The sequence below is a fragment of the Haliaeetus albicilla genome, chromosome 19, assembly GCF_947461875.1.
Source record: "Haliaeetus albicilla chromosome 19, bHalAlb1.1, whole genome shotgun sequence".
Taxonomy (NCBI): Eukaryota; Metazoa; Chordata; class Aves; order Accipitriformes; family Accipitridae; genus Haliaeetus; species Haliaeetus albicilla.
The window spans coordinates 4652450-4664786 of record NC_091501.1 but is presented as its reverse complement, the minus strand read 5'-3'; the positions used below and the strand labels follow the sequence as shown (position 1 = coordinate 4664786).

Genomic DNA, 12337 nt, shown 5'->3' with positions numbered 1-12337 from the left:
GTCCTGCCCCAAACCCATTCATTCTGTCTCCTTTCTGTAAAAATCCCTTCTAAGACCCCAACAAAAATATCCTTATACCTAAATTCCAGCAAATGTAGGTATTAGGACTATGGTTAGGAGTTGTAGAAGCTGTAGACCAACCAAGCAGCATGCAGAGAGCTGAATGGATGTTAGAACAGCCTTATAAAAACCTCATTTACCATAACAGAATTTGCACCGAAAGCATCAGTTTTCACCCCTTCATCCTGATTAACCAGGTTTTCTTTTCCCAGGCATTACTACAGTGGCTGCACCACACCACAGAGAAGGAGCCCAGCCCAATAGGAAGCTCAAACCATGACTGTCTCAGCTTTCCTCTTTATTTTTCAGGCTAAGCAAAAATCGTGGGGAAGGAGGTTGTAATCCTGAAAGATTAATCATAATCCAGCCCCAAACTATAGACTATACCTGGCCAAACCAGTGAACAGTATTGCCAGTCACAACATCCCTCCTACCACCACTGCCATTTTCAACCCCACCTTTCAGTCCGTATATGTGCATTAAGTGGCTATCTGGACGAAGCACCACTCTTCAGACCCTCATTTTCTAGACCCTAACCAAACCCCCATCCCATAAGCCATTAGGAAAAAACACTTCCCCAAGGAGGATTGTGCAGCACTGTGACAGATTACTTGGCGAGGTTGTGGCATCACCATCCTTGGCCGAACACCACCAACAGACAGCTGACCTGATCTAGTCCAGTGACTGCTCTGTTTTGAGCAGGAGGCTGGACAAAATGACTTAAAGAGATCCTTCCAACCTAGCCTTACCCAGACTTCAGTGACAGGGACCATCGCAAAAGGATCTCAGCCCTCCTCCTCCTTTTTTAGGGCTGCTTGGGAGATGGGGAGAATCCCAGCTACTTAGGTCCTCTGTTCCTGCACCCTTATATCTGCTCTTCTTCAGGAGGAATCCTGATTCTCTGAGCAGGGTCTCAGCTACAGGCTTCCAGGAACAAAGGGCCTGCCAGGAGATTTTGTGACTGGCAGAGTGCTCTGGGACATGGTGGAGAGGAGGGCTGAAAATGCAGGGATAACACTATTACAACTAAAAAGTTGTGACAAGACCCTGGGAACAGCCCAGGAGGGGTGGGGTTGCCAATGGTCTCCCTTGGAAAGCTCATTTTCAGCTGCCCCTCTTAGTCTGCTATGCTGAAAGCAACATGTAGGACTAGGGAACAGAGGGGATGAAGAATAGGGCATATTCTGGATATGTCTAAACCTACAGCCATTCACAAAACATCATACTGAACAGAGCAGCAGAGATTGTTCCTTCTGGCCCTCAAAAAGGCATGAAAAACCCTTCACCCCCTAAACTCAACCAAAGCTGGCTTTCACCACCTCCACCACGATCTGCTCCGCCAAATCCTGCATACCAGCTCCCTGCCTCTCTTGCCATCTGTGAAGTCTTTGGGGTTTTATACATCCGGGGTCTCTCCAGATTTTGCCCAGGTCCTTATCCTTCAGCAAGAGGGAGAGGAGGCTTCGTGTTTGGGAAGAGCTGTTTTGCCCTGCTGAACACAGTATCCTTTTCCTCACAATACTGGTATGGCAGAGGGGACAACAGACAGGTTGGGGGCACAGTGACAGCAGTTTCCAGCCACCAGTACTGAGACTGAATGGGAAACTTGCAGCCTGGTGATCCATTTTGCTGTACTATCTGGGTTGCAAACAGAGCAACGCCTGCTGCTGTTACCAGTTACTCCATTAACCCCAATTGTAGAGATTAGCACCTTGCAAACTTTTCTGATATCCCAGAAGTTTTAGCCCTACCTCTGCCCCCAAGAAAATCTAGACTATTATATTAAAATTCTATAGCAAAAATGCTGAGGAAAAACCAGTATGCAATCATGCCGTTAAAGACAATCTCATAATGCACAGGCTCATGAAGCTAAGTCAGTTTTCCACAGCGACCCAAATTCTGGAATTTCCAAAGTTCTGAATGTTTGGCATTGTAACAGTGCCCTTCCTTTAATAGAAGCACTTTGGAAGACAATATACACTGTACCAGCAAAGAGATAATTAGGTATAGAGTCAACCTTCCAGTTATACTGCACAAAGTAACGAATGTGGCCATTGCAAACTCTGTGGTCTTGAATATTCATGTAATACCATGTAATATACAGTCTGGACAAACCGAGCATGCTAACAAATGTCTGACCTCATACTCCCCAAAGAGACAATCTGTGGGGTAGAATAATTAAAAAAAAAAGAAAAAAAAATTAGTTGGCAGGGGGTGTTGCCTTCTTAGGAAGTTTATTCAGATAGATTGTTGTTAAATGATAAAGTGTATCTGACCTGAAAAATAATAATTACCAACTAGATTTCTGAATTTCATTTGCAACCCTTCTCCCAGAACTGTCCCGCGCACCTGCATCACACTGTACAATACTTACAGCAGCCACGTGTTCATTCTCCAGTCTGCACTGATCGTAGCAGAAGCATGTGCCACTGACAGACTAACGCCAGTGCCAGGAATAAAGGAAGCAGAAGTTTCTGGGAAATCTACAGCGTTAATTCTGAGCCTACAGAATACAGAAAGGGGGATATTAGACTGCACGTCAGAAGGGTTAGATGGACTCCCGGTCACTGAAAACCCTTCTGCTATAAAAAGCAAAGACTATGCTTCGGTAAAAGAATTTTTCAGAAATGACTGACCCTTGTATATTTTAGGAAAGAAAGACACTTGTACCATTACACTTAGTAGCATCCTTGGAAAAAGAAACCTTGATATCTGGCCAGGGAAAAAAGGATGCCTGGCCAAAAGAAAAACCTCCCCTTGGGAGAAAAACAAACTTCTTAAAGTGAAATGTCCTTGCTGGGGGAAAATAAGTCTGTATATTATCCCAGTGGCTACATCTATAAATAAATCCAGGTTGTCTGAATGCTAGCATTAGCTGAAGAACATCGAAGTTTCTCTTTCCCCGTTCTGTATCCTCTCCCTTGCCTCAGCAAAGGGCTCTGGAGAGGATGCATTTTTCTAACCAAAATCTTACTTGAAGATTTCCCTGCCAAAACAAATGTTTCTGATACTCAAGGATATTGTCTTGTAAATGGGTGTGTTGAATTGAGCTGAACATTGTAAAGATATCAGCTGTAATCTTATCATGTAGTATACATTCCTCATTGTTTCCTGATATCTGGCAGAGATCTCTGAAACAACTGCCTTTAATCTACTTTCCCCAGGGCAGAAGGCACCAGCTACTTTTAGTTAAAATTACCATAATTCTCCAACATCTTGGGCAGCAGTAAGGCTGCCTCAAGTAATCTTGTTTGCAGTGAGCTAAAATCAGACTATCCACTGGGAAGATGGCCAATTTCAAGAACTATGGTTAGGAGAATGAATCGGGGCTTTGAAGATCATATAATAATTTAGGTTGGAATGAGACCCCAGTAGATTTTCTGGTTCAATCCGCTACTCAAAGCTGGGCCAACTCAGGGGCCCTGCCCACTTGCATCTTGCACACCTCCAAGGACGGTGATTCCCCAACCTCTTTGGGCTGTTGTTCTGGTGTTCCCTAGCATTTTTTCCTAACTTCTAATCAGAACTTTTCTTGATGTAACTTATGTCTGTTGCCCATCATCATTTCACTGTGTACCTCCAGGAAGAACCTGGTTGCATATTCTCTATAATCACCACTCAGCAGCCAGTGGAAGACGTGCAATAAGACACACATGCCTCTCCACCCCCATAGTCTGTTCTTCTCCAGCCTGTCCAAACACAGCTCTCTCAGATGAGCAGGGATTAAGGTCACAAGGATCGTATAATACAATGAAGCCTGATGGAAAGCAGGCTATTAGGAAAATATTAGGTATAGATAAAGGATGCAGGCCCTATCCAGCAGAAAGTACATGAAGTCTCCCAGATTGGTATTTCTTGCCCTGGGTAATTTGTTAAGAAAAGGAAGTAAAATGCTACTGAGCAGCAGAGTTTGGCTTGATAGTAATATTAAAAGACCAGAAGTTTCTGTTTTTCTGTTTATAGCCTATTGGAAGATGGGATTGAAGGCTGTAGAAAAACCTGCTTTAATATTAGTCTCCTTATTTGGAGAAATTGTAGGAAACCCTAGAAGACTGTTTTTTTCTACTGGCTGCTCTTGGTACAATGATTTTCCTCAGCAGGAAATAGGTGTCAAGCCCTATCCAATCAAAATGCTGATTTACCACTGTAAATCCATCCAAAAAGATTCTGTAAAAGTCATCTTCCTGCCATGTTAGTCCAGATACGCCGTTCCTCTGCACACATTTTCATTTTATCCCTTTGTTGGCTTTTTCTCATCAAACACAAGTTATTTTCACTGCTACAGGTCCTTCATAGTAGCAGACTGTTAATAACACCAATTCTGCCCTCTTTCCCACCCATTTCCCCTGCTGTATCATAGCCATGCTTACACCTGTCTTGCCCCAAACTCTGATTCAAACCAACTAAAAAAACAGCCAACATGGTCCTTCAGAAGCTTTCTAAAGCTCATCTCTGAGTGTGGTAGAAGGAAGTACTTATAAAACCTATCAGTGTTTGGGCCGTGGGAACAGAGTTAGATGAACCATTAACATTTTACACTGAAAAAACCAATGACTCCATTACTATTACTATGCGGTAATAAATTGCTGTTTCATCCTCAAACTTTAAAATGTATTTCCTTTACTTACCTTGAAATGACATAGTTGACCTTAACAACCGAGAAACTCTCCTGCCCACTCCAGCTTGGGAAGGTCTCTTTCAATAGTGCTTGCTTCAGGAGCTCCATCCCAATCCTGCTGCCTACAAGGGGACAGAGGAAAGCACATGCCTTGCAGATCGGATTCAGGCACCCAAAGGTCCTGATATACTGCTAAATAATTTAATCATCACTTTTAACATAGTTCTTGAAACACTGATTCTATGATCCTTACCTAGACCTCCTTCCAACTACTTATATGCCCATTTGTAACTTCTATTAGCCTCACGAACAAATTATTTAACCCAAGATCAAGATCACCTATTAGGATCATTTCGTCCGTGAGTTGTATTTTATATTCTAGAACTCTTGTCAGGTTTCTGAAACTGTTATACTTTCTTCACTTCACTCACAATGTGCACAGCCTTGGGAAACACTTGGTCATCACCTTTACCTCAGATTGTCTCATACTTGTTGGATGAAAAAGCCAGTTAAGAAGTAGCAAGATGACTTCTGTATGTAGTGTTTACTTACGGAAGAAGTGTGATATATGCACCTGAAGTGCTGGTATGTCACATGCAGAACTATTTGGATTGTTGTTTGTGTACAGGAAGTTGTCTGTGGTTTAAAGACAATCCTTTAAAATGTTTTCTTTCCATTCCTTTCAGAGTACATATGTTTTACCACTGCACCTTATCCATTACAGCACGCTGCAGACCTCTGATGTATTTCCTTAGCTTCTCTCCTTGCTTTAAGGAATCCCTACTTTCTTGAATGCTTCAACTGATAATACACACAGACCCTATCATCAACAAACATAACATCTTTAAACCCCAGATTCCTTGTGTCTTCCTTCTGTTTGCTTATCTTTGATGAAGACACTGCTAAAACTTTACTACTGAATGATGTCCCACTTTCAGATATTTTTAGCATAAGTTTCTTTAGCTTTCGGCCTCGCAGTTACCGAATACAAAACATCTATTTTTTTCTCCCCCAGACTTCAGTGTATTAAAAAAGTAAAGCATTGAAATCAACGATAACTCAACACTGGAATACCTTTTAATAAAATGCATCTTTTATGAAGGAGAGGTAAATTATGATTCCCTGGGAATTCCTGCCTCCAAAGCAAAATATGGGCTCTGACTGTAATAACTTAAAGCTCTCTTACAACTGTCAGTAAAGGCAGCCAGTGATCCGCGGTGGAATTTCTCTCAAGGTTCTTGCAGAAGGGAAGGAACATGCAGGCAGGATCTATTGCCTCAGCCTTCATATCTTATATTAAGGGAAAAGACATGACAGGCACCGTGCTCTTCAAATACGAGAAATACCTTTGGGAGGCACACTGTTAAATGTCTGTTCTTACTACTAATGCAGGGGTGTGCAAACTTAGTCTGTTCATTCAGCACTTGAAGGCCATGCTGAATGTCACAAAAAGAAATCACTGAGAAATAGCAGGCTGAATTCTCATTTCTAAAGGCATGAGAGACCCCTAGGGAGCAATTTCTCCTGTGTGTCACAAAAAGATATGGAGATCAGTTCTGTTTTGGGTGACTGATGTTTGCCCTGCACTTCTCAACTCCTCAAAAGCCTTTAAAACAATGCTCATACAGAGAAGTAAGTGGACCTGATCCTTGCTTTCATCTCAAAGGCATAAACCCTGAGCCTCTACTTTTCATCTCACAAGTCCATTGTTTACCTGTCAGCATGTTCAGTACATAAATGACGATTAATCCTTAGCATGACCCAGCCTTTGCTGAATTTGTGCCTTGTTAACCTTTATTATTATTATTAATTCTGTAAACAATTGAAATCATACTGCGTGCCCTCCACACCCGTGGAGTAAGACTTAGCTAAGAGACAGTGAAAGTTAGCATGAATAGAAAGAGTAAGGAAAATACATTGTGGAAATTGCTGATATTCTGTTAAAGGGCAGAATTATGGCAGACAGTTACTAGATTTTTTTGAAAGAATGGCACATGCAGATGCTATCCCACGTCAAATGGAAGAATAAGAGTAAAGTGTGCAGCTACCAAAATTGTAACCTTTTTTCCAATTATGTCTTACTATCTTCAATTAAATATTGCACTTTCAATCAGGTTTTTGACACTTTTAAAAGAGGACCAATTATATGGCCATCTCATTTTGGTTCTAAGAAAGTAGATCAATACGAGGAATGTAGTAGAAACACTTGTTAGACTGTAGGAGAATGCAGTCACCAATGCAAGGATAAATTCACACCTGGGGTGCACAGAAAGGAAGGAAATAATTGAGAGAAGAGACAAAGGGTGTTCCTGGTGTGAGATGACAAAAGGAGTTTATTCTATTTCAATATTTAAGGAGCTTGTTTCTACATTGCACCTTTATTAAGGAACTATATTCTGTGCATAGAGTATTTATCATGAATTAACTTCTGGCGACATTAGACATACCATAGTCCAGCCCCTTCTGAGTAATCCTCACTTTAAGACCAGGATTAGCCTCAAGCCGCAAGGACAGACAACACAGCAGGAAAGAATACCATGTCTTTAGCATCTTCTCACCTTTGCCACAGGGACCTGTTAACAACATTTATGATGCAAACATGATCATAAATGATGCATACCATGAGTTGCAAAAAATCTTACCTGTATCCATCGCTTCCCTCAGTGAAACTGGGACAAGGGTAGATAGCCAATAGAGGTTTAGCCAATGATTTTACTGCACGAAGCAGTCAGTGTGGGAGAAGACACAGATTTCTGATTACTTGGATAGCACTTTGGCAGGCATTAGCTGTTGGTGAGACTGAGTGGTTCTGCTCCACTACTTGATGTTTTCTCTACACCCATTTCTTGGCTAGTTTATTTTACCATCTCTCCTACCTCCTGCAGAGTGAACATGACAGAGCAATCCCAGCCAAGGAGGAGCAGGTCTGTCCTCCTATAGAACAACACCCTTTTCATATACACACCTCCTGGGATATACTGGATTTGTGAGTCCAAAAGTTTTTCAACTAAATCAGCTGGTCTAATAAAATACAGTAGGCCTCCCTACAAAACTTGCCTCCCTGTTACACACAAACCTCTGACTTAGTCCAAACACTGATACGTGAGATTGACTAAATCAGGTCACGAGAGAAAGGTAAATTCAAAGCGAATGTGAGAATTACATGGTGATAACACAGGAACAGAGAAAAGTGTCCCAGCATGAGCCTGCAGCACGGTGTCTCTGAGTGCAAAGCGAGACTGTGAGCCACTGTGTGGTGCGACATAACCACATGACACAGCTTCACAAAAGCTGTGACAAATAATTTCTTTGTTACACATTCCTAGTACAGAAGTAAGGTTTCTTTGTTCAAAATTCTTGCATTCATCCTGATTTTCACTACCACTGACAGCCACTGCTCAGTTTTCTAGAAATAACAATACTGTTTCTCAAGACAACTTCAAGTCCTCTCAGTGCTGCATTAGGAAATTTTTTATTAGGGACCTATGGTAACTTTACTCTGGCCTTACCACTGAGGGGAGTGACACATCCTCTTCTAACATGTCTCATTGTGATCATGGTGCCTGTCTATGTACAAAACCACGCCAATTAATAAGTAGCAAAAAGGTCTTGCTAGTTTCCCAAGTATTCCAGCCTATAAGGTCATTCATGGATTTCTAATAAGTACCATATTGTCTTGGACAATTTATTCCACAGTCTACGAGAAAAAATATAAGTGCATTTAAAAAACCCACAGACCCTCCCCTCCACCAAAAAAACCCCAAACCCCACCACCCTTTGGTAGTCTTACTTCTGTGTTAGAATTAATATTATTAGGTCAGACTCTAAATGGTTGCAAATCCAAGATCCACCCAGTACGTTATAAAATACTGCTCTTCAGTGGATTTCTGAATTATAAGACAGACAAAATGCATTATCTGATAGAGTTCTCTAAGGAATCCTTACAAAGTTACTCCAAGTCACTATGGAAGAAAAAGTGGTTTCAGGGAAAAAACATTCTGAAAACATAATCCACATTTTGACAAATTTTGAAAATCCCCCCCTTAATTGGTCATTCTATCTCTAGTTCTTAGGCCTTTTTAGTTTTCTCTATTTTAAGCAACTCAAAATAAATAATTACTTTAAGGTAGCAATGTTATATTATGCAGAACAGCCAGTGGGAGTCACAAATCTTAAACTTTTTCCAAAAAGTGTCCCAGCTTTTCCTGCAAACATGCCACTTTCTATCCTGATTATTAGGGGTCAGTTAAAAATCAATATAAACTCAGAAGGACAGATTTTTCTATCATTAAAGTACATAGATATTTACTAGATATTTATCTAGCAGGATGACTAGAAGCATTAATGCAGGTGAGATACCTCATTCTCATTGAATTTCATTCCCATTGAGGAACATAAAACAGCAATCTTAGTCACTACTGTGCTTTGTAGCTAATACGTTCTTGCTTGGATCTTAAATGTATGCCAGGTGAGAAGCTGAAAGAACAAACAACTGAACTGCCACCGCAATAAAAGACGGTATCATTTCATATTGCTTTCTCAAACCAACAAGCTTTACTTTTGCACTCCAAGGCTGATATTCTTGGTTTCATCAAAGCCCCAAACCTCTGTCAGATGTTAGGATTGATTGTACAAGATTAGTCAGATGACTGAGACAGACAGAGCTAAGGAGAAGGAACCTGTCAGCTGCCTGATAGTCTAAATCAGAGCTGCCAGTTGCATTGTCAATGACAATAGATGGCAGACAAATTGCTCTGATTTTTATCTTCAGTAACTGAGGCCCCATCGACCAATTCCTTTATGTAAATCATTCTCTTAATTCTTTTGTCTTCTCAGAGATAGCATATTCAAGTACTTTAAATAGAGGAAAAGATGAAAAACTCATTTGTTTCAGTCTGTGCACCTGTCTCACCCTAATGAAGTACTCTACTTACCAATCTGTAGATACCACATTTGGTGAACAGTCTGCAAAAACTTTAAATAAAACTTGCAATAAAGATTACAGCTAAAATCTGCCTAAGAACTAAGAAAGCTTCTGATGAAAAAAAAAAAAGTCACTGTCATTGTCTTGTACAGGTTTAACACAGCCATAAAAACACACTGCCTTAAACTGACCAACTTCAGAAATAGAATAGAATATCTCTGAAAAAGAATTTTGTCCTTGACTTGCCTTGGTCCTGCACAAAACTCTCCACTTGCAGCCCACAGAAGACTTTCTTTCACTTCCAAAAATTCAAAAAAGAAACCTCACTAGTTAACAAACACAAGACAAAAAGTTCTCAAACATGATAGCAAATATAGTGTCTACCCAACCTGAAGTCCAGAGAGAGCACTTCAATTTCACAAATATCTCTGCTGTTATCACAGAACTGGGACTGGATTTTTCAGTTGCTCCCTTGCTCCATTGTCTCTAGTTACTCTGCAGCATGCTCAAGAACAGGTAGGCTTTCTGCAGCTTACTCAACAATGTCAAATCAAAAAGGACCCAAGAGCTTCAAGATTTTAACCCTTCCTATACACTGATATTTCATACGGAAAATCACCTCTGAGGAAAAGGAATAAAAAATTTATATGGTTGATAGGAAAGAGATATTGGCAGGAACACTTAAAGAAACCACCAAATGATACAGACAGGAGTTTGCTAAATGACATAAAAGCAGGTGATCTCCACCTTTCCACAACCACTGGAAATACCCACGGGAAAAGAAAAACTCCAGTAAGTTCCTGATCATGTTTCCTCCATTCAATGTGAAAAGTAATGCTATCCACTTCCCAACTTCTGAGGCAGCAGATGATCTAGCTCAATTAAATCTTCAAACAGAATCCATAGGAGGCAACGGCCACCCCAGTCCCCACAGGTTTTATTTGTGAGTAGGTCTGGGACCCCCCCAATCTTTCAGAGGCTTTGCAAAGGCACTGTGTTACCACAGCTTTTCCTGAGCATGGCTTGCCTACTGATGCCCTTCATAAAGGCTTTCAAAGCCCTGGAGAAGAGTTGCCAGAGAACTATTAATCTGTGCCAGGCTGCAAAATAAATAACATAGCTGCAATGCCTACACAGAATCCATTAACAATAGATAACTGTGTTGAGAGGCAGTTGTCTGATGAGGTGATGGAAAAAAACACTTTCCACTGTTTAGATCCATTAAGTTCATGTTGCTGACCTCTATAACTGCCCTATCCTAACACATGAACCAGGACTACTAGGTTCATTTTTACCAAAGTACACCTAGCAAAAAAAAAAAAAAAATCAGCGTTCTTGTTCTAGCTCTGCACTGCACACTGCCCTCACAGCTAAGAATTGCAAGGGTGCTCTTAAGCTGGTCCCCAAAAAGACAGGGGGAAGAGTAAGAAATACTGAGACCGTCAACAGGTATGCAGTGGGCATTATTTGTCTGGGATCTGCCCAGATTCAGATGGGTCCATCATTTGCGTAGGTCTGCTCTAAGCTTTCTTCTCTGCTTTTCTTCCAGTTGTTTGGCACACTCATTAGTCTCTTCTACAACCATTCAGTTACTTTCATGGAGCTGACAGCAGCGTGAGGCACTCTCTCAACCTATGCAGCCCCTACTGTGGTTTTGCATAAATTGCAGTCCTGCAAGAAGTCACCGCAGATTCCTAGAAGGCAGGTTCAGTAATCTCACTAAGAAAAACCTGACCCCTTTGGTTCATCACAAGACATAGGAAATCTTCCTCTATGGCTGGAGCCTCTTTTTACTACCCAGAGAAAGGTGATTTTGGTCTGCTAATGCAAAGATATCAAACTCTTGTCTTTGATGTGCCACTTCAAAGACTTTTGCTCCACACACAACTCTCAGCAATTCAATACTGTAAAGAAATATATAAATCCAAGAAAACATGGTGGTAGCTAAAAAGGTATAAAGCAAACTGGCAAACCCCAGAAAACCCACTGAAAGGTTCTTTGCTACATATGCCAAAGATTTTCATCAGAAACAGAGAAGTTAAGAGCCACATGAGCAAGCTTCAGACACTGCTTAAGGGTCATCTGTGGATAGCCAACCTGGGATGGTGTAAAGCAGAGCTCCACTAAATGTATTAGCTATAGAGCACTAGCATAAAGGGCTTTAAAATACCTTTTAGGACTAAAGTTGACCACCATCAAGCTGCAAGAAGTTAGGAGGTTCTTCTACTGGCTTTGATTTGAACCTCCTCCCCCACTGGCACACTTAAAATGGTACTTCAGACTTCCACAGATCTCCTGATGATACTCCAGCCTTCATACCCTTCTCCTGCTCATTCCACCATCTCTCACATCTTTCAGTGTGACCCTGGTCATTCAAAATATCAGTATCATAAGGGTTAACATATACACATATATATTTATTTATACATATTATAAAATACACTCTTTGCGGTGGCTAATACAGAAAGCAAAATAATGGAAAAGGTCCACTGGCTCACAGCTTTATTGCTACACTCAGCTTTCAAGAAAAAAAAAATAGTAATTCCATGAGGTATGTAACTGAACCAGAGAGACCTTTACTTTTTATATTTCTCCTCTGCCATGGGAAGTTGCAGGACTACAGCTATATTAAGCTTCAAATTTCTCAAGAGAAACCACTAGGGCTATCAATAGGGTTTTACTTCTTTGGTGGAATGGGTTCTATTGCTTGTGTTTTAGGCTGACCATGTGGGGGA

At 40.9% G+C, this 12337-nt stretch overlaps 1 protein-coding gene across 1 annotated transcript in view; it reads right to left on the bottom strand.

The window, feature by feature from the left end:
• LOC104318286 (BPI fold-containing family C protein) overlaps positions 1-12337 on the bottom strand; it is a 32864-nt gene that overhangs the window by 17866 nt on the left and 2661 nt on the right. Inside the window, 2 exon segments of the mRNA XM_069807368.1 lie at positions 2435-2563; positions 4689-4800. Coding sequence (XP_069663469.1) covers positions 2435-2563; positions 4689-4800 — 241 coding nt within the window.